General features: G+C 35.7%; 4 protein-coding genes across 4 annotated transcripts; 2 read left to right on the forward strand and 2 right to left on the reverse strand.

The window, feature by feature from the left end:
* Positions 1-2742: 2742 nt before the first annotated feature.
* Positions 2743-6391, forward strand: LOC139897103 (putative pentatricopeptide repeat-containing protein At5g08490). Its single transcript, XM_071879757.1, has 2 exons — positions 2743-5645; positions 5869-6391. Exon 1 carries the CDS (start codon positions 2824-2826, stop codon positions 5416-5418), a length of 2595 nt encoding a protein of 864 aa, XP_071735858.1. The 5' UTR covers positions 2743-2823; the 3' UTR covers positions 5419-5645; positions 5869-6391.
* A 1322-nt stretch (positions 6392-7713) lies between these two features.
* LOC139902772 (chlorophyll a-b binding protein 3C, chloroplastic-like) lies at positions 7714-8664 on the forward strand. Its single transcript, XM_071885379.1, has one exon. It carries the CDS (start codon positions 7768-7770, stop codon positions 8563-8565), a length of 798 nt encoding a protein of 265 aa, XP_071741480.1. The 5' UTR covers positions 7714-7767; the 3' UTR covers positions 8566-8664.
* An 807-nt stretch (positions 8665-9471) lies between these two features.
* Positions 9472-11115, reverse strand: LOC139900693 (two-pore potassium channel 3-like). The gene is made up of 2 exons (XM_071883453.1): positions 9989-11115; positions 9472-9607 (listed from the first exon to the last, which is right to left on the reverse strand). The coding sequence occupies exons 1-2, from the start codon at positions 11113-11115 to the stop codon at positions 9472-9474; spliced, it is 1263 nt and encodes a 420-aa protein (XP_071739554.1).
* A 10117-nt stretch (positions 11116-21232) lies between these two features.
* Positions 21233-23272, reverse strand: LOC139900694 (uncharacterized). The gene has a single exon (XM_071883454.1). It carries the CDS (start codon positions 23270-23272, stop codon positions 21233-21235), a length of 2040 nt encoding a protein of 679 aa, XP_071739555.1.
* Between the last annotated feature and the right edge of the window lie 760 nt (positions 23273-24032).

The following is a 24032-nucleotide window of genomic DNA, read 5'->3' on the forward strand; positions in this document are numbered from 1 at the left end:
AATAGTGTATACAATCATGAGCACTCGAAATATGAAACTTAACTGCTCATTTAACTTATGAGTCTTCTCATTAGCTCTAATAGTGTACATCGTCCTAGTGTAGCGTTTACGAAGTAACATACACCACAGTAGGTAGGGCGGGGTTGTCAAACCCAATAGATCTATCCAAATGATTCACGCATAATTAACATATTCGAGCTAAGGTCTTTTCGGATTGTAACTCATGTGACACCGATTTAAGGTACTCGTGTCTACATTGTAAAACAGTTATAAAGAAGCAAGTATTCTCATCTTAATAGTTTAAAACAGTTTAAAACAATAGAAAAATTGGGAATATAAACTCACCTTAGTGCACATCAGTTAATGTTTAACCAAAGTATTCAAGTAGTAGTCCAAAGTAGTCAACTTATATCAATAGAGTTTGGTTAGTCTTGGATCATTGGCATCAGCATCTTAGTTGTCATTGTTCCTTGTTGTTTAAGTGTTTCTTAATAGTTGTTCTTTGTTTTATGAGTTCCTTATTAGGATCTGTGTGTTCACTAGGTTCACGATTAGATGTTATACAACTAGGCGTAACGATTTCGATTGCTATCATAATATAAGTATTATCATTAAAGTTTACAACTTTTATCAAATTCATATCCATATTAATTTATATTCGTATTCATATTCATATTTATCTCCTTTTATTTATGTAAAAACAATATATATTAACCAATAAATTAAGGATTACATATATATAAAGTGTATAATTAAAACTTAAGTTCATGAGGTACCTTTAGTAGTAAACGATGAAGAAAACGAGTATGTTTGTGTGTGTTTAGAAACCGGACAGCACCAGCAAAACAGTGGACAAACCGTAGCAAAAATTGAGCGTTTTTGGGTGTGTTTGGTTCGCGGACAGCAGCAAAACTGGGACAACAACTGCAGTAGAGGTAGCGGTTTGTTGTGGGTTTTTGCGGACATAAACAACTTCAAAATAGCAGCTGTTGGCGGTGGTGATAGGGTTCGGTGGTGGTGGTGTTCGGCTAATGCGGATGGTGAGGGTGGTGTGGTTGATTGACGCAAACAAGGAGAGGGAGAGGGGAGTTTTTGTGAGTGATTTGTTGAGAATGAATGGAGAATGGAATTCAAGAGGTTTAAATAGGCTAGCAATTTGATTGTAGGTAGGATTAGTATGGAGTTAGGATTAGGCTTTAGAAGTTTGAGGAACATTACGATTCCTTTAGGATAGAGTTTAGGAATTATTATGGGATTAGCATTTCTAGCTTTTATCCATTTAATTAATTTAATATATCAGATTATTCTTATTATTTAATTTTGGCCGAATTATATATATATATATATATATATATATATATATATATATATATATATATATATATATATATATATATATATATATGGCAGGATCAATGAGGAAGTAACCAATCCGGGGAAGTAAAAAAAAAAATTCGTTTTTTTAGAATTTTTTTTCCCGGGATCAAAATCACACGAAAATATGAACATTTAGAAGAGACACTTCGTGATGAATGTTATTATTTAGGCGGGAAAACGATCGACAAAAATAGCATTCAAGATAATATTGTTCGTGAAGAATATGAACGTTTTTTTTCTTCATGTTTTGTGAAGTAAAATTTAGCCCGATTTGGAGTTTAGGGTTTAGGGTTTAGAGTTTAGGGTTTAGGGTTTAGGGTTTAGGGTTTGGTGTTTTGGGTTTATTCCATAAACCCAAAACACCAAACCCTAAACCCTAAACCGTTCGTGTTAAAAACTCAATCTAAATCCTAAATCTAAACCCTAAATCTAAACCATAAACCCTAAATTTCTAAACCCTAATATATAAACCCTATAAACCCTAAAACCTCAACCCCAATAGCTAAAACCTCAACATACGCTCGAAAAACACGATAATTGTTTTATATTACTTCTTCGAGCGTTTTACCGCCAAAATAAAAACATTTATCACAAAGTGTCTCTACTTAATGTTCATATTTTCATCTCATTTATAATGTTCGTGAACATCGTTTTTTCAAAAAACGAAAAAAAAAAAAAATTTGCTTCCCCCCGCTTCTCCCCAATTGGTTACTTCCCTCTTGATCCTACAAATATATATATATATATATATATATATATATATATATATATATATATATATATATATATATATATATATATTTCGGTATTTTTTATATATAAATATATTTGTTTTATTTTTACTAATTTACCAAATGTATACTCAAGTCTTTATACATTTTATTCGTGTTTATTTATTCGTTAAATGTTTGCAATGATGATGATCCAAGACTATTTATAAAAGTTGGTAAATACATTACGCGAGTCTCGTTAGTTTCACCAGAACTAAGTAGTCTCGGTGTTTCTTAACCGGGTTAGTTTCAAAGTCGACCTAGAATATTTCTTAAGTTTTAAGTTTATGTTCATTAAATTCTTTAACGGTCGTTATCAAAAGACAAAATAAAAAATCGGGTTATTATACTAGAGGCGTGCTTGAAGTGTGTTCGTCCAAAAACTCGTCCAACACGCCTCGATAAAGATAGTCTTGGTGTAAGTGGTAATATCCCATCTATTTTATATAAATTCCGTTGTGGGCTATGGATCTGGGCCTTTTATTGATTAGAAATGGGCCTCAACCCACTACTAGTTTTGATAGTTTAGCTGCTATGCTTCCAATCCTCCATTAACACATCACACGCCTGTATCATTCATGGCGAATTTCTATTTTCTAGTCCCACAAAATAATGTGTGAACTGCTTTCACCATAAGAAACCTATAATTTTTTCGTTGGGTGTTCATATTATCTCCATGCGAAGGACATGTTCAATCTCTATGAACAAACCTTGGTTTAATCGTCGTACAGAAGCTCAATACTACACCATGAGTGAATCATATACAAAACCTGATTACCAAATATTTGCAGCTAAGCTTAAATCTTGTGCAGCAAGCTCAAACATAACATTAGGAAAATGTATTCACAACAATTTAATCAAAATAGGTTTAAACTCGTGTCATCTTGTCTCAAAAGCACTACTTAATATGTATGCAAAGTGTAAATCTCTTAATCAATGTAATCTAATATTTAATCAAATACCTAACCCTGATGTTGTTACATGGAACATTATGTTATCTGGTTTAGCAAGCACCAGGGTTGATGACGTGGAAGTGATAAAAATGTATAATTATATGAATTTAGGGCAGCATGTTAAGGCTAATTCAGTTACTGTTGCTATTGTTATTCCTGTTTGTGTAAGGATGAAGAAGTTGAGGTTAGGTAAGTGTGTTCATTCGTATGCAATTAAGTCGGGGTTAGAGTCGCAAACGCTTGTTGGAAATGTGTTTGTTTCGATGTATTTGAAGATGGGGTGTGGTTTGAGTGACGCGTGCAAGGTGTTTGATGAAATGCCTGAAAGAGATGTTGTGTCTTGGAATGCTATGGTTGCTGGGTTGGTTGAGAATGGCTTGGTTTTTGAAGGGTTTGGGGTGTTTAGAGAGATGATTGCTGAAGGGATTTTACCTAATTATGCTACGATTGCGAATATATTGCCTGTTTGTGCATTGCTAGAACGTGACCTTGGGTACCATTTAGGGAAAGAGATTCATTGTTATGCTATTCGTAGGGACGAAGTCTATGGTGATGTTTCTGTTGTGAATTCTATTTTGGGGTTTTATTCGAAAATTGGAAGGATGAAAGAAGCAGAATCGTTGTTCCAAAGGATGTATTTCAAAGATTTAGTTTCTTGGAATTCTATGATTGCGGGTTATTCATCAAATGGTGAGTGGTTAAACGGGTTGGATCTGTTTCATGAATTCAAGTTTTCGAATTTAACTGAACCCGACTCTGTCACTATCTTAAGCGTTCTTTCTGCTTGTGCAAATTTAAAGAATTTGGAGGCGGGTAAGCAAATTCATAGCTATGTTATACATCATCCTAGCTTAAATGATGTTACATCGGTTGGAAATTCCTTAATTAACTTTTACTCAAAATGTGGTGACCTGGCATCTGCATATCAGTTGTTTTTGTTAGTGCGTAAGAAAGACTTGATATCATGGAACTCAATACTTGATGCACTTGCCGAGGGTCGGCTTGTAAACGAGTTTTTTGAGCAGTTACAATGCATGTTAAGAGCATGTATAAAACCCGACTATATAACTATTGTAACCACACTTCAACTTGGGGCGAATGCGTTTCAAATGTCTATGGTTAAAGAAGCTCATGGGTTTTCGGTTAGAAATAATCTGTTGTTAGGCAATAAAGAACCTAAACTTGGTAATGCTTTGATCGACGCATATGCTAGATGCGATAATATGGAGTATGCAAATAAAATATTTGAGAGCTTATCTGGAAATAGGAATGTGGTGACGTGTAATTCTTTGATATCCGGATATGTTAATAACGGTTTCTATGATAATGCTGATATTATATTCAAGAACATGACGGAAAGAGATCTAACCACTTGGAACTTAATGGTTCGAGCTTATGCTGAAAATTGTTATCATGAACATGCTATTGAACTGTTTCATAAGTTGCAGAATCATCAAATGAAACCCGATTCGATGACCATAATGAGTATTCTTCCCGTTGCTAATCAAACAGCATCTGTTCAGATGGTTAGACAATGTCATGCGTATGTGGTTAGGGCTTGTTTTGAGGATATTCAACTTCAAGGTGCACTTTTGGATGCTTATTCAAAATGTGGAAATTTGAAGTCTTCATGTAAGATCTTTGAGTCGACCCGTTTTAAAGACTTGGTTATGTATACATCCATGGTTGGAGGCTATGCAATTCATGGTATGGGTTACGAAGCTCTTCGGGTTTACTATAAAATGATTGAAAACGGTGAAAAACCTGATCATGTTATAATAACTACTATACTATCTGCTTGTAGTCATGCGGGGTTAGTACACGAAGGTTTAAAAATCTTTAATTCTATAAGCAAAGTGCATAGGATTAAACCAACAATGGAGTTGTATGCTTGTGTGGTTGATCTTCTTGCACGAAATGGTCGAATCAACGATGCATATAGGTTCATTACTAGTATGCCGATTGAACCGAATGCTAACGTTTGGGGGGCGTTGTTAGGCGCTTGTAAAAGTTACAATGAAGTGGAAATGGGATGTGTTGTGGCTGATCATCTTTTGAAAGTTGAGGCCAATAATATGGGAAATTATGTTGTGATGTCGAATATATACGCTGCTGAAGCTAAATGGGAAGAAGTGCTCGAAATAAGGAGATTGATGAAGACAAAGGATTTAAAGAAGGCGGCTGGATGTAGTTGGATTGAAGTTGATGGTAAAAAAAATATGTTTATCGCTGGTGATACTTCACATCCGCTTAGAATACGTATTGCTAACGTGCTATGTAACTTAGATAAACAAGTTAAAGATCGATTTCAGTCGTGAGTAATTCAACTTTGAAGATAACTTCATAGATGGGCTATATTGACCCTGGGTCAACCAGGTGTTGAAAGTTGCAGAGAATAATGTTACTTAAATTTGGGAGAGGAAAAATGGAATCGTCATATAACGGGTGAATTTTCATCAGGCGAGTAAAGTTACTCAACTTTGGGAGAGATAAAAACGATGAAAGAGGAGAACTTCATGACGCACTGCAACTACTTTTATAGAAGGTATTTTGCTGATTTTTGATTTTATTTTTTCAGAATGGCTTTTACTTCTTAAGTTGATGGTCTCGGCGTAAGAAAAGTCATTTTCAATTACATCCATTGACCATTAACAAAGCTCTTAGATAAGCTTAGTGTCATATTGAAGTTTAACGCATGCTCATTTTCAGTTTTTTGAAGACAACTCTATGTGAACATTTGCTTATCGATGCTTTATGTCCGTTTTTAGGTGTTTAAATACAATAACTGGAACAAACGTACCTGGAAGCATCGAATGTACTAATATTGAAAGTTCTGCTAATTGATCTTGATGTATTCTTTTCAAAGGACAATGGCAGGCTGAAGATCAAAGTTCTGTATAATCTGATACTGAATGAAGTTGAATCCCTCTAAGAACAAGCACAATGAGGTATCGTTCGTTTGTCCCCATTCGCAAGTGCTGATTACTGATTTAACAAATGATTGAGTAGTTATAACCGTACTCAATTGGCGTGTGGAACTTCTGGAATGTTTTTTCTACTGAGCAACTCTTCTCTGACAAAAAGCTTATAGTTAGACATGCCAGCATATATGTTTGTTGATTTGTACAAAGATTACGTAGCAACTATATATCGAATTACGATGCAGTTTGCAGGTTATAGTAAACTTATTTCCGTTCTACAGAATATGTTTATTTGATCGTATCAACGGTCTTAGATGCGAATGGTTTGTTATAATCTGCAAACTTTGCGTCGAATGTATTTTATACAACTTACTAAGCAATAATTGCCGTTTTAATCATGCTTCGTAGTTAAGTAATGACGTACGTCATAAAATTTGTAACTTAGTAATAAGAATAGTACAAACTTGTGGATTCTATTATATTTTTGCCTCTGCATTCTAAGTTTTAGTTTTCTCTAAATATTTATTTAGTATCAAATATATGGAGGTTAATATGCACAAATTTTGTTTCATCACCTAGATTGTTATTCCTAACCATCACATGATGGTCTATTGGTTGATGTCCCGATATTATCACATGAGGTTTTAGGTTCAAATCACATAATTAGCACATCTTGGAATGACAAAAAAAAAAAAAAGGGCCGGAAACGATAAAGGGATTAGCTGGTGTAGCCACATACATTTTAGTAAAATTACTCACCCTTACATGATAACCTAAACAATTCATCCATTTACATTGATTGTTCTCCTTCTGTATGTTAGTTTCACTGTACTTTTAGTTTAGCAAAACGATAGTTTAGTTCTACTTCTTGATTCCATGTATACCCTATACCTAAGAGACACAGGGTATAGTCTTCAAGTTCTATGTCAAAGATAAGAATAACATCATGCGTGAGACGCCTGCAACCTATTGCATAAAAGTGCTCTTTACATATTTTTCTAAATATACAACTTGGATACGAGTTACATCACCCAATTAGATGAATTCATCAAAATTAGTTGACAGGTTAAAATCCAAACGCGTCGAATAATTCTTCTATTCTTTTATGATAATGAAAAGAAGCTTAATTGAAAAAGTTGCAACTATGCTATGGTTGTTTCAGTCATAAACAACATATATTAACAGCATATATGATAGTTTTATACTTTTATTAGTACTTAGCAACAACATTACAAATGAAAACAGATATATCTACAGTGTCCTTTATGTTGCAACTTAAGAGCAACTATTATTGCCTAAGTTAGGAGTAATAAATTATGAGTATAGAAAGATTCTCTTGCTACGATATTTATTCTGGTAAATCAACTAGATTCAGTGATTATAGATAGCAATAGCAATATTTATAATATCTCTGAATAAAAAAAATGCTAATTACAGTAATTTATTAAAATTAAGAGTTCGAAATAACTGACAAGAACCACCACCACACAATGTGCCTTTGTGGTTGAGAATCATTTCCCATTCATTCAAATGACCAACAGCCACTTAACCATGGGACCACTTCAAATATCTTTAGTGAAGATAAAACTAGAATCTTTGTAACCAATCACAATGAAGCAAAAGATTGTATCAAGATAACCCACATATCAACAATCTGACCCAAACCCTCCATAAAAACCAGCCCATTGTTCATAACTCAAACCATCCTACAATCACAAAAACATTCTTCCAACTAAACCCACAAAAATGGCGGCTTCTACCATGGCTCTTTCCTCTTCTTTTGTTGGCCAAGCAGTAAAAGTAGCACCATCCGGTTCCGAAATAGTCGGGAACGGCCGCGTTTCAATGAGAAAGGCAACCGTAAAGAAAGTTGCACCATCAGGAAGCCCATGGTACGGTCCCGACCGTGTTAAGTACCTCGGCCCGTTCTCCGGTGAGGCCCCATCGTACCTCACCGGCGAATTCCCGGGTGACTACGGTTGGGACACTGCTGGGCTTTCTGCCGACCCCGAAACATTCGCCAAGAACCGAGAGCTCGAGGTGATCCACTCAAGGTGGGCCATGCTTGGCGCACTTGGGTGCGTTTTCCCTGAGCTTTTGGCCCGTAACGGGGTTAAATTCGGTGAGGCCGTCTGGTTCAAGGCTGGAGCCCAAATCTTTAGTGAAGGTGGTCTTGACTACTTGGGTAACCCAAGTTTGGTCCATGCGCAAAGCATTTTGGCTATCTGGGCTACACAAGTGATCTTGATGGGTGCGGTTGAGGGTTACAGAATTGCTGGTGGGCCACTTGGTGAGGTGGTTGACCCACTCTACCCTGGAGGTAGCTTTGACCCCTTGGGCCTTGCTGATGACCCAGAGGCGTTTGCTGAGTTGAAGGTAAAGGAGCTTAAGAATGGTAGACTAGCCATGTTTTCCATGTTTGGATTCTTTGTTCAAGCCATTGTGACCGGCAAGGGACCATTGGAGAACTTGGCTGACCACCTTGCTGACCCTGTTGCAAACAATGCTTGGTCATATGCCACCAACTTTGTACCCGGAAAGTAAATCTTGATTTGGATTAATGTGTGACATGTAATTTGATTCATGTCATTTTGTATGTGAATTATTATTAACAACTAGTAATATATGGTTTAATTTTGGGCATTTTGTGTTGGTTTACTTTATTCCTGTCTAATTCCTAGTTTGCTAATTATTGTTGCTACATATTACTAAAGATGATAAATTTCTGAAAAATTATGGTAACTCAATTGATCAATTACAAGACTTTAGAACAACTTTAATCTATATTACTAATACTAATTTTAGAGATGCCAACCGGTGCCAAATCATTCAAATTTTGAAAAGTTTGGTCATGTCAACTAGAGTTTAAAAGCATTCAAATTTGAATTAGCTTCAATAGGTAAATCAAATAGATTGTTAGATCTAACAAACAGGCGTTGTTGTCGAGTCTGACTCAATATTATAACACTTTCTGATCTTTTAGATCTATATTATCAAGCTTGGTGACTGATAGGTTAACTCGATACCGTTATATATGTTTTGTTTTGTTGACCTGTTGAAGATAGATTCTTTAAAAGTAGTCATATGGTATAAGATGATTTTTAACGTCTTAGTTATTTAAGAAAAAACATAATCTCGGACAAAAAAGCTTTTGGATCAACGTGACCCGTTCCAGCCCCTAAAATGACCCGTTCTAACTTGGCGTCAAATTAGACACAATAAGAATGCATCTGATCTCCCCTCTGGCCACCTCTAGTCATTAGGTCCCTAAACAATATACTGGAAACCAATTGATACACCATCAATGCAACAAAGGAGCTTCATCCTGCTACATAACGCCTAAACCTCCATAGCTCTGATCTTGCATAACCATGTTATGACTTATCCTCAAATGTTTGTTGAATTGGTTTCGTCGAGTACAATAAAAGCGCCTATGTTTTCCTTTATCCATCATGACAATACATGAAGCGATATCTTTCCAGAGTTTCCGGTGTCTAACCGATCAAATATCGTGCATATCTGTAATATGTCTTTTTCTGTTACCTTTCCCATCTCTTTCAGCTTGTATATCACATACTCCGCCTTACTGAAAATTATCGCAATGTAAACAAACAAAGTTTAGCATCAATGGGTGTAAACGAAAACTTACAAGAATTAATAAAACATGTTCGAGAACCGCCTTTGTGGCCCAGTGGTTCAACCCCAATACCTTGAGTATTGGGCACGGTAAAGGTCAAGGGTTCGATCCCTGACTCTTTAAAAAGTCCGTGAGGGAAGCTTTATCGACCTGTACGCAGGAATTCGGATCAATCCACATGCTAGTATGGATTGATGGATCGGGTCCCTGTTATGCCGTTCGGGTTTCTGCCCGGAAACGCGTGTGTTCGTGTGGTTTTCGATCCCCTGCAGTGATTCCAAAACCCAGCTTTCCCAAATAAATAAAACATGTTAGAAACAAAAAAATTACCTGACAGAACCATTGTTATCGATATCTGCAGCAAGAAACTGAGCAACGGTGAGATCTTGACCCAAAACCCATTTAACCATCCTCCTATGACGCTTATCTACTCTAGCCTCAGCCAAGTACAAAAAGGCCCGTGCAACCGCAAGTGTTGACACAAGTAACCAACCCGAAGCAAAAACGCGACCAGCAGCCGTTGAAAAAACCTTATCACCGTACCCAACCGTAGTAACAGACATAACCGACAAATAAAAACAGTCAAGCCAACCAAGATTCTCTACATAATGCATAACACCAACGCCTACACCGATACAAAGAACCACAACACCTAAAGCCAACCCTACTTTCGTTCGAATCCTCATCCTCCCTTTTTTAAAATCAATTATATACGAAGGATGATAACGTTTTTTCCCATCATTTAACGAGCTTAACAAATAGTTCTCTTGTAAATCAAGAACATAACTAACCATCCCGGTAAGCAAAATATCAATGAACCCGAAACCAACCAACACAAACATGATCGAAAAGATTTTAGTGACCGGACTATTAGGAATTATATCACCATAACCAATAGTACACATTGTAACAATACAAAAATACAGTGCATCAACAACAACATGTGTCTCGGTACCTATAAAATGATCGCGATTATACCAATATATAGCCACACCAAGCGATAAATACATAATCAATAACACAACCGATTGTCTTACAATCGAAGTGGACCCCATTTGAGGCGGTTTAGCCTTTGGTGCATGATCATATTCATCAATAGTACAAATGGCAGGGGCGGTTTTTGAACGAGGTAAATAAGCTTTTCTGTACTGGCAATTAGGATATTGTGGAATTTGAATTTGTAAGTCTTGATTCACAACAGGAATGGGTTTCGAACCTGGATTCGGATCAGAACATGTTGTATCGATGTTAACGCTTAGATTTAAAGCGTCAACAATGAGTGAAGACGATGATGATGTTTCGCGAGGCGAACCAAATATAAGCATATCTTTAAACTCAGAAGGAGTAAGAGCTGCTGATGCAGGGGTATATACGTCATTTTCACCGGGTAACGGAACAACTTGTGAAGGTGTTCTTGGGACTTTCGGGTAGTTTGTGAGAAGTGGTTCTTTTTCCATTGTCGTAAAACCGAATTGGTTCAACAAATCAAGGTGGTTTGTTCATGTGGGCATTTGATTAGATGACTGCACCTTGCCTGTTGCACCAAATTATAAAATAAAGAATAATTACATGAAATGATTAGATGATCAAGGATTTTAGTAGTATTTGATGAGGAATGAAATAAGGGGGATGAATAAAATTGGGTTGATAAAGTCATTTACAAATGTTTCGGGGTCCTACAAATGCTGGGAATAAGATGATATCACGGGAGAAAACAGACTGTGAATTACGTTTGTAGCCAACGATAAAAAGTGTTGCATGAAGTTCTTTTTGTTGGCACTAATTATATATCTGGTCCTTTTAAGTATTTATTAATTAAAATTAAATTACAGGTAAACTGTGCATATTGCTATGTAGCACATCGGCATAGTTAAAAATAATTAACTATTTTTAATTATTATTTTTTTGCCAGATGTGGTGATAGGGAGATTGGATAATTAGAAATACTTAGAAGATATCCGAACGTCAACAAGTATCATTGTACGAACATCTATATATAGACACAAACATTATAGCCGTATTATCATGAACTACAACCGCCTAGCTACTTTCATATTTTAATATTTACAAAAATCGATGACGTGAAACGATCACTATTTAAAACATTTCATTTTTAGTGCTTGTATAATTTTTGACACCTTAGCCGATGAATAACTTATATGCTTTTTACAATTATAAATGTCACAAAATTTTTAACATTTAAAAGCATACAAATGAAAAAAATACTTGGTAATACTTACAAGTGTAAAAAATCTAACACCACCAAAAAATGTCAAAAAGTCAAAAACACTAAAAAGTGTCAAAAAGACAAATTAATAAATATAAGTAAGTTACTAACAATTGTATGCATTAAAAAGTATAAGCTACAATACTAAAAGTTTATGATGTAATACTTTTTAATGCTTCAAACTTTCAAATTTCAAACGTAGATCACATACTAATGTGAAAAAGATTATTTAAAAAAATGTCATAAACTATAAGTTAGTTGTAGTGGATACACGAACTTCACCCGAGTTGAAGCCAAATCCTGGAAAGCCCGGTCAGCTCTCTATCCACGATTTTTTTGTATTCACTAAATTTGATAGTTTTTCAAATTATGTTAATGATTTGGTGTAAAAGTCATGATATATACCGTGTCCATATCGTCAAACATATATCTCTAAACCTTTTTCTCCACTGATTCATCATGTGTGTTTTTTTGCCTTATTTGGTATCATAAGGTTATTTAATTAATTTTTTAAACAATTTTGGTATAGTAGGTTACTCTAATTTTAGGTATCATTGGCCGCTTATTTAAACCAGTAGCAATTGAAGTTTCTAACTCTATTATAAATGGAAAATTTTATTTAAGTTTCAACTCTATTATAAATGGAAAATTTTCTCTTAGAGACAGTTAGGAGATTAATTGTTTAGAATTGGATGAGTCAAATGTAAAATTTAAGTCTAAGATTTTAAGTATGAGTTGAGTATCATAGACTCTAACATAAAGTGAAGAAAATAGACACTTAACACAATCTGCGAAACATAGACTATGACAAAGAGTGTGGTCAAAGAGTGTTGTCAGATGTTGAAGACTCAAAAAATACAATTGAAGGCTTAAGAGATAAGAAAGAGCGATATAAATAAAGAGAAGATAGCCTCAAAGTGTTGGTGTATTGGTGATGACTTGACTTTCCATAAGAGATGCTAAGGGGTTCGATCCCAATAAGCTACAAAATATTTTCCTTGAGATTACCCTTCCATTTCAAGGGTCTCGAAGGTTGAGACGTCTTGCGTTCGAGCCTCACCTCAGGGGGTTTTACCACACACGATGCTCGTATGGATTCGCCGTGAGAGTTTCCTCCCGTTTGTGGCGGTAGGACTGTAATGTTCGTTCCAAGAAATGATTGTGTAGGTGGGCTCTGACATCGCAATTATTCAGACCCCCGTCAGTGACTTATACCGTAGTTAAAAAAAATAAAAAAAATTTAAAAAACAAATAAGAGAAGATCTCGGCTTTTTGCTGAAGATATTATTTTGATACTACCTCCGTCCCACTACAAGTGTCCATTTACTTTTTGCACACAGTTTTAGGAAATCTCACTAACTCCATTCTCAACCAATCAGAAATCTTCTCTCTCAAGAATAACCTCTTCTCATTGGTTGAAACACAAAGTGGACACTTGAAATGGGACATCCCAAAATGGAAATGTGGACACTTGTGGTGGGACGGAGGGAGTACAAAATTTTATCGTTATTTTTTATCTCGCCGAGTTAGTTTGAAAACCGAATATTTAGACTTGAGAGGGATTATGCTTCATTCTAAGTATATTCCCAACGTTGCACAAGTCCTCGTCGCCCTTCTCAATCAAGACGAGGGCGCCGATGGCATTCAGCTAGCCCTCGCCGCCCTCATTCTCTTCATGCTCAATTTTGAGTTTATTTGACATGTTGGAGGGGAAGATCAATTGTTGAAAATGTTATGGTTTCATGCCATTGCATACAACAGATCCTTTTTTTATTTAATTCCATTTTCCACTATGGGTGTGTTTGGATGAAACTAGCTGGAGCTGGAGCTTATAGTTGGAGCTGAAGCTTATGGGCTAGAGCTGGAGTTGGAGCTTATGGTAGATGGAGTTTATTATTTTTTATAAGTGTTTGGTAAACTAGCTGGAGCTTATTTTCCAGTTCATAAGCTCTACTTTTTTTCATAAGCTACTAAAAGTAGCTTCTTTTTCTAGAGCTTATGATTTTCATAAGCTCTACTTTTTATGTTTACCAAACAAAGCTTATTACTTGGAGCTTATTAAAATCATAAGCTCAAGCTCCCATAAGCTCTCATAAGCTCCCATAAGCTCTTGCGCCAAACACACCCTATATAAATATCCACATTCATCCCATTTGTTACACGAATTCTCCAATAATTCTCTCGTTCTCATTTTATTAAATTTTATACACAATTTCTAACTTGTTTTCATGGCTCTTAAAATCGTTTCATTTGACGTGTTTTACGGTGAGAATTTTCTTGATGACCCGAAGATATACTACAGTGGGTCGAAACAATCGTTTAAAAATATTGATGTCATTAGCTCTGATTTAACGCACTTGTTCGCGTTTTTAAGAGAAAATGTTGATTTTGATAGCACGAACGTTTTATTTGTCGAATAAGACACTGTTAGAGACAATCCCGCTTGTTTTCTTATACACTTCGAAGATTGGGTCAATATAAAAGAAATGCACTATATATAGAACCGCAGGATTTAGTTGTATCTTTAGCCATCATTAGATAGCCCAATGGTTGAGGCTTTGAGTTTCTTCAAAGAGATCTCATGTTCGAAACCTATTTAGGATGAACATTTAGTGGTTACCAGGGATGGGTTGAAAACAGCTAGGGAGTAATCCTGCTGAGCTGCGTACATCAGAGTATGAGGTCGGATTACTCGTCCTTCCGAGTAGCCCGAATATGAAAAACCTTCTACCTTTTACCTTTTACCTTTTAATATATTATTAACAGGATTCACCGTAATACTGGTAATGATGATTATTCAGATTGAACGTTTTATTAACAATCAATCTAAATTTATGTAACCTTATTTATTTTATTTATGTATTAGTGTAATGTTTATATTATGTTATGTACTAAGGTAATGTTTTTATTTTATGTTATTGAGTTTTTATTTAATGGAAGTATTTTTAGTTGAAATAATTATGTTATTATTACTATTTATATTATAGAAAATAAATTAAATAAAGATAAATTAATTTTATAGAAAATATTTAATTAATTAAAAAAATAATTAAATAATAATAGAAAAGAATTAAAAAGGTGAAGAAGTATGTCATTGTTGGAACTGCTTAGTCATAAGTTAGTCCTGACGATGAAATGTTGATGTGATAGTTAATTCTAGAGAAGATATTTATCATGATTGAGAGTGGTAGTATTATATATCATATTAGTACGGTATTATTATTATTATTATTATTATTATTATTATTATTATTATTATTATTATTATTATTATTATTATTATTATTATCAAAAATTAAAGTTAAAAATTTAACTCTACAAAACTTTCTCGTGAATCCCAACAAATATAAAATTGAAAAAGTATCATTTTCAATTTCATCTTCAACAATATATATGATGACTGAAGATCGTGACTAAACACCCAAAGGAGAATAAGAAATGAATGAGAACAGCAATAAGAGCAACCTTCTCGGTTTGCTAATTTAATTGATAAAGTGCCAATAATCAAAAATCAATCATCGACCTTATTTTTGAGTACAATATAAATACTGAATGAAAAGATAAGTTTAAACAACTAAAGAGAGAAACTTGGAGTTAACAAACTCTTATTCAATCTAAAAAAAAACGTGCTCGGCTTCTTCTTGACTCCTCATCCATTTACAAACTTCAAGCTTAGACCAACATGTAAATCCACAAGATAATCATTCAAGGTAATTGGCCCAACGAGCAGCCCAGCAGGCCCATCTGTAACTGCATCATCCCCTCCCCCTTCTGAAAGACTCGACCTCGAGTCAAGATCGTCGGAGCCCAAGTAGGGAGAAAGATCGGCAACATTAAAAGTAGCTGACACGTTATAGTGACCCGGAAGCTCTATCTTGTAGGCAATATCATTAATCCTCTTGAGAACACGAAACGGCCCATCAGCGCGAGGGTTGAGTTTACCAAACCGACCACCCGGAAAGCGCTCTTTGCGCAAATGAATCCAAACCAAGTCACCTTCTTCAAATACCATGCGCTTTCTGTGCGTATCAGCTCGATGCTTATAGGCCGCATTTTGGGTCTGAATACGTTTCTGAACGTCCAGATGTACTGCTTTAAGATGCTCTGCTTGATCCACTCCATCTGAAGGTCCTGCACGATTAATGGGCTGCGGTAATAAATCAAGAGGAGTGAGTGGATTGGTACCATATACAACCTAGAAAGGGCTCTTCCCGGTTGTTCTGTTAACTGAACGATTGAACGTGAACTCGGCTTGAGGAAGGATAGTGTCCCACTGCTTTGGATGGTCACCCACAAGGCTACGTAATAAATTACCGAGATTGCAATTAATAACTTCGGTTTGCCCGTCGGTTTGCGGGTGATGAGAACTACTAAACTTCAATGTAGAACCGATGCGAGCCCATAGAGTGAGCCAAAAATGGCTTACAAACTTGAAATCACGATCCGATGTTAAAGATTTTGGGATACCATGTAACTTGACTATCTCAGCGAAGTATAACGAGCAACTTGGCTTGCGTCAAATGTTTTATTACACGGTACAAAATGTGCCATTTTAGAAAACCGATCAACAACGACCATGATGGAGTCCTTGTTGCGTGACGTTTTTGGCAAACCCAAAACAAAGTCTGATGATACATCGACCCATGGAGCATCTGGGACCGGTAAAGGAGTATACATGCCATGATTGGTGTTTTGTGTCTTTGCCAAGTGACAAATACGGCAACGAGAAACGATTCGGTTCACATCACGGACCATATGCGGCCAATAAAACTTATCATGTAGCAATGAAAGTGTCTTGTTCATACCAAAATGTCCACCCAAACCACCACCGCGAGTTTCCAGTATGATTGCGTCTCTTAACGAACCTTTCGGAATGCACATTCGACGTCCATTAAAGAGGCAACCATCATAAATAAAAAATGACTTAAAAACACCTTGCTTACAATGTGGCCAGATTGCACCAAAATCAGTGTCAGTGTGGTACAATTCCTTCCACACTTCAAAACCTTGGACCTGAAGCTACATAGTACAAATAAGTGAATGTCGGCGGCTAAGAGCATCTGCCACTTGGTTATTTTTTCCCGCTTTGTGTTTAATAACAAAAGAAAATGCTTGTAAAGCTTTGACCCATCTAGCGTGACGTGGATTCAGTTTATGTTGCCCGTGGATATATTTCAACGATTCATGATCGGAATACAAGATAAACTCGGATGGTAGTTGTAACGACCCGGATTTTTCCGCTAATATATATAAGATTAATATTTACATAATTAAATGTTTCCAACATGTTAAGCAATCAAACTCATTAAGACTTGGTTATTTGGAATGAATTTTATACAAACGTTTGGACACCCAGTCTGTCTGACGATTCACAAACGTCATATATCGTAATAATTAATTAAAGGAATATATATTTGGATATATATATTTATGATTTGATTAAATGATATTTAAGTATCTCATTAAGTATAATAACAATGAGTTATATATATAAGATGAGACTACTAACTTAAAGACTTCGAAACAATATACATATATGTAACGATTATCGTTGTAATAGTATTTCACACACACACACACACACATATATATATATATATATATATATATATATATATATATATATATATATATATATATATATATATATATATATGATATTAGATATGATAATACACCATGTTAACATGTTAACATAACAATTTAACATCTCATTTAAGTGTAATAACAATGGGTCAATTATATTTAACAAGATCGTTAACCTAAAGGTTTCGAAACAACACTTACATGTAACGACTAACGATGACTTAACGACTCAGTTAAATATATATACATGTAATGTATTATGATGTATTTATACACTTTTGAAAGACTTCAAGACACATATCAAAGTACTTCTAGTTAACAAAAATGCTTACAATTATATTCTCATTCATTTTCATCAAAAATTCTACTCGTACATGTATGGTATTGTACTCGTATAATACGCAGCTTCTAGATGTATTTACTATTCATCTATACTAATAAAAATCTGCTCCTTAGCAGCCTTAAATGATTAAGGATCATGTGGGAACCATCATTTGTCAACTTGCATGAATTATTTAGCAAGAAAACAAACTTAAGTATCTTTTTTTCTTTATAAAATGTAAAAAAACGTATTCATGAATGCACACCATTTCTTCACTCCATTTTCTCATACTTACACTCCAATTTATCTCTCAAAATACTCCTAACATCATACTTGATCATCTCCAAGCATTTTCACCATCTTTTAGCTTCAATTACAAGCTTTAATCATCATAAAAACAACCATCTTTCAAGAACACTTCAAGAATCATATCAAGTCTTCATGACTACTTCAAAGCTTTCTAATCCATTCCAACTCATCATCTAAGATCAAGAAACCTTTGTTATTTACAGTAGGTTATCTTTCTTATTCAAGGTAATATTCATATTCAAACTTTGATTCAATTTCTATAACTATAACAATCTTATTTCAAGTGGAAATCTTACTTGAACTTGTTTTCGTGTCATGATTCTACTTCAAGAACTTTCAAGCCATTCAAGGATCCTTTGAAGCTAGATCTATTTTTTTCATTTACAGTAGGTTTATACAGAAAACTTGAGGTAGTAATGATGTTCATAACATCATTCGATTCATCCATATAAAACTATCTTATTCAAAGAGCTAAACTTGTAATCACTAGAACATAGTTTAGTTAATTCTAAACTTGTTTGCAAACAAAGTTAATCCTTCTAACTTAACTTTTAAAATCAATTAAACACATGTTCTATATCTATATGATATGCTAACTTAATGATTTAAAACCTGTAAACACGAAGAACACCGTAAAACCGGATATACGCCGTCGTAGTACACCCGGGGGCTGTTTTGGTTTGGATAATTAAAAACTATGAAAAACTTTGATTTAAAAGCTATACTTCTGGGAAAATGATTTTTCTTATGAATATGAAACTATATCCAAAAATCATGGTTAAACTCAAAGTGAAAGTATGTTTTTCAAAATAGTCATCAAGATGTCGTTCTTTCGACGGAAATGACTACCTCTTTTAAAAACGACTTGTAACTTATATTTTTGACTATAAACCTATACTTTTTCTGTTTAGTTTTATAAAGTTAAGTTCAATATGGAACCGTAGCCTCTTAAATCACTCAAAACGGATTTGAAACGAAGAAATGACGGGTAAAACAAAATTGGTAAAAACTACTCATTTTAGCTACGTGAAAATTTGTAAGAAATCTATTCCAACCATAACTTAATCAACTTATATTGTATATTATGTAATCTTGAGATACCATAGACACGTATACAATGTTTTGACCTATCATGTCGACCCATCTATATATATATTGCGGAACAACCATAGACACTCTATATGCAAATGTTGGAGTTAGCTATACAGGGTTGAGGTTGATTCCAAAATATATATATATAGTTTGAGTTGTGATCAATACTGAGATATGTATACACTGGGTCGTGGATTGATTCAAGATATATATTAAGTTATTCATATACGACAAATTATGGACTACTAACATTGGACTACTAACTGGGCAACTAAAAATCATCAACACGTAATAAAGAAAATATTGTGAATATATTTCGATCATATTTTAATATATGTATATATTGTTATAGGTTCATAAATCAACCCGTGGCTAAGTCTAATTCTCGACGAATTAGTAATCTGTGAAAGTGAGTTATAGTCCCATTTTTACTATCTAAATTATTTTGGGATGAGAATACATGCAAATTTATAAATGTTTTACAAAATAAGCACAAGTTCATGAAACTACATTCTACGACTGTTTTGTTATACCGGATATCTGTACTTATTATTATTATTATTATGTTTGGTAACCTAAGAATTAGTGAAAAACACTAATTGACGCGAATCCTAAAGGTAGATCTACGGGCACCAACCACCCCCATTTTCGAATAGTGGAAATGCTTTAGTACTTCGAAGGGTTCTTGTCATATATTTGAATAGTGGAATGTATGATGCCAGATATCTTAAGCACTCTATGTTAAGGTCGGTTACCAGGCGACTCATCGTATGAATGATTTTTGCAGTTGTAATGATCCTGCGCATTTGATTAAATGAAATCTTGTGGCTTATTAAATGTTATGATTATTATATAGAAATTAAACCTATGACTCACCAACATTTTTTTGTTGACGTTTTAAGCATGTTTATTCTCAGGTGAATATTAAAAACGTTTTCGCTGTCGTATGCCAACCCAAGGTCAAGATTTGGAGTCGGCATAATTGTTTATATTGTTTAAACTTGCATTCGGAGTATTTGTTGTAATATATTTGATCATATTGTAATGGGTTGTGTAAAAACTTATTTATTTGAGGAGATTGTCTTTGATAGACAATCTAAATTATGTCATTAAGACCTTTATTCAATAATAAAGGTTATGGTTGTTTTTAAAAACGAATGCAAGATTTGAAAAACGTCTCATATAGAGGTCAAAACCTCGCAAAGAAACCAATTAATATGAAACGTTTATAATTTATATGAACGGGTCATTTCAGTAGTAAATAGTGTCGCCATGTTTCAAGCATACGCACGATCGCATAGAACTCACGATCGTACTTTGAGTATCGTCGTCGTGTGTCGTTAAGTTTTTCACTAAAATATGCAACAGGTCGATTGTTGTGACTTAGTACACCACCGATGCCTACACCTGAGGCATCACACTCCACCTGAAAAACTTCATTAAAGTTAGGCAAAACAAGAATTGGTGCTGCTGTTACCTGCGCCTTTAAATTGTTGAAGGCAATGTCAGCCATTTTGGTCCACGCAAAACGACCTTGCTTCATACATTCTGTGACTGGTGCGATGATAGTGCTAAAGTTCTTTATAAATCGGTGATAGAAAGAGGCAAGACCGTGAAAACTTCGTACTGCAGATAAGGTAGTGGGAGTAGGCCAGCTAGTGATTGCTTCTACTTTAGCAGAATCCATTTTGATGCCCTCATGTGAGATTACATACCCGAGAAAAGTCACTTCGGGAGTAAAAAAATGACACTTTTGCTCATTAGCGTACAATTGTTGTTCGCGTAGTACCATGAACACTTGACTGAGGTGGTCAAGGTGCTGTTCTTTCGTAACGCTGTACACTAAAATATCATCGAAATAAACCACAACAAAATTGCCAATAAAAGGTTTAAAAACCTGATTCATGAGTTGCATGAATGTGCTTGGTGCGTTCGATAGTCCAAAAGGCATTACCATCCACTCATAAAGACCATCACGAGTCTTAAAAGCGGTCTTCCACTCGTCACCCGGGCGCATTTGGATTTGGTGATAGCCGCTTCAGAGATCAATCTTGGAGAAAATAGTTGCACCAAAAAGTTGATCAATAAGGTCATCAAATCGTGGTATCAGAAAACGATACTTGACGGTTATTTTATTAACCGCCCGACTGTCAATACACATACGAAATGAACCCCCGTGTTTTGGAACGAGGAGTGCCGGAACGGCACATGGACTATTGCTTTCACGTATTAATCCTTTTTCCAACAGTTCACCCACTTGCCTCTGAAGTTCTGCGAATTCTTTGGGATTTAACCGGTAGGCTGGTTTGTTAGGAATGACCACACCGGGTGTGAAATCTATACAATGTTGTATATCCCGCATTGGCGGTAAGCCAGCCGGGATGTCATCTGGAAACACGTCTCGAAAGTCAGTCAACAATGGCAGGACTTCGGGCGGGCTGTTGTCATTCACTTCGTTGCTTTCTTCGACAACTAGTGCAAAAATCATAGAACATGCTTTTGTGGCGAGTTCAAAATTAGTGTGATTAACGAACAAGGTTGGCTCCTTATTTGCAGCTTTACGTGAATCGAGAGGTGCGAGAGTGATCTGAGTACCATCCTTGAGAAAACTGTAAGTGTTTTTATAGCCATCGTGTGTAGTTTTCCTATCAAATTGCCAAGGGCGTCCCAATAGTAAATGGCATGCGTCCATCGGGACTACCTCACACCATACCTCATCATGGTACTTATTGCCAATAGAGAACTTCACCAAGCAACGTTTGTCTACTTTGATGTGGTTTCCGCATTTTAGCCAAGTTAAGCAATAGGGTTCCGGATGGTCCTCCGCTTTGAGTTCTAGTTTATCAACCATTTCTTTAGACACAACGTTCTCACAACTACCTCCATCAATAACCATGGAACAAACTTTCCCTTTCGCGGTGACTTTCGTGCAAAAAATGTTGTTACAAAGCCAAGATAGATCATCCACCAGAGGTGCGATAGAGCTATTGAGTGCACGATGGATTACTAGACATTCACCCTGATCAGCATAGAGAACCTCTTCCTGAGCAGCTTGTTCAGTAAATAAAGGATCAGAAAACTCCCCCTCAACATCATAATGTGGAATATCAGAATCGTCCCACGTAGTAATGATGCGTTTGTTAGGGCACTCACGAGCATAATGGCCCGTACCTTGACATTTGAAACACGTTGGAGCCTTAGGTGTCGGTCCTTGAGAGGTGGTACATGTACGTGTATCAACAAGCCCTTTGGTTGTAGGTGTAGGTACTTGTTTAGGTGTGAATGGGGATCGAAGAGCAGGTGGTTTTGGTTTGCTTTTAAGTTGTTTTTCAACCTTTAGTGCTAGCCTACACACATCCATGTAGGTCCAGTAAGGTTGTAATGTAACCACATCAGCGATTTCTGGTTTAAGAGCGCATAAGAATCGTGCAATAATCTGTTCTTCTTCTTTGGTTATATCACACCTCATGCGTATTTTATCAAACTCGTAGATTAATTCTTCTACGGTTATTGTTCCTTGTCGTAAATTATGGTACTCGATAAAAGCCTGTTGACGATAGTTTTCGGGTAAAAACTTACCTCGCAATAACCTCTTCATCTTATCCCATGTTGTGCCTTTAGATTTGCGAGCAAGAGCCCGTTGTTTCCTAACATGGTCCCACCAAAGTGAAGCGTGTTTCCGTAGTTTGTGGGCAACAAGCTTCACCTTCAAATTCTCCGGTATATCCTTGACATCAAACACACGCTCCACCGTACTCAACCAATCCAAGAAGTCATCAGGGTGTGCCGTGCCAGTGAATTCGGGGATTTCAACTTTCATCCCTAAATGACTGCAAGGGATCCTCGCGAAACACCCTTCGATTGTCCTGATGCACATGCCCAAATGGGTTACAATGATCATCACGATCATGTGTTCGTTCAGAGTCAGTAAGTTCTCGGTCATGGTGGAGTTCAATTTAAGCGATCTGTTGTTGAAGACGTTCGATTTCTTCATCACGAGGATCGACATGGCTACCTCTGTCACGTATCTGCGGTTTCCTTCACCTCGTGGTCTCCCATGGTAACCATGTTCAGCCATGCCTGGAGACTGATACCAAATGATGACTGAATATCGTGGCTAAACACCCAAAGGAGAATAAGAAACGAATGAAAACAGTTATAAGAGCAACCTTCTCGGTTTTCTAATTTAATTGATAAAGTGTCAATAATCAAAAATCAATCATCGACCTTATTTTTGAGTACAATATAAATACTGAATGAAAAGATAAGTTTAAACAACTAAAGAGAGAAACTTGGAGTTAACAAACTCTTATTCAATCTAAAAAAAAAAACGTGCTCAACTTCTTCTTGACTCCTCATCCATTTGCAAACTTCAAGCTTGGCCCAACATGTAAATCCACAAGATAATCATTCAAGGTAATTAGCCCAACGAGCAACCCAGTAGGCCCATCTGTAACTGCATCGATATATACTTATAGATTATAGATACATACAAATATAAAACCAGTACGTAGTATTTGTTATCTTTTTTCATATACGCATGACTATTTCATATTTTTTTTTATTTGCAAACGCTAAACCATTTTCTTCGCCCTCCAACATGCTGAAAAAGCACAAGATGTAGGGCGACCAAGGGTGACATCTATGCCAACGGCGACCTCCAGGGCAGCGCGAGGGTGGGCCATGGTGGGGAACGTTGGGAATGCTCTAAATAGGCTAGGTGTATTAACCTGTTGTTCGTTCGACGTTTAATCTTCTATGTAATTATGTATTTGAAGTATATAATACGATCCATACTTTGAGATAATAACCGTTTCAATTCAATTAATTTCGCACTT

This window comes from Rutidosis leptorrhynchoides, chromosome 3 (assembly GCF_046630445.1).
Source record: "Rutidosis leptorrhynchoides isolate AG116_Rl617_1_P2 chromosome 3, CSIRO_AGI_Rlap_v1, whole genome shotgun sequence".
NCBI classification, from domain to species: Eukaryota; Viridiplantae; Streptophyta; class Magnoliopsida; order Asterales; family Asteraceae; genus Rutidosis; species Rutidosis leptorrhynchoides.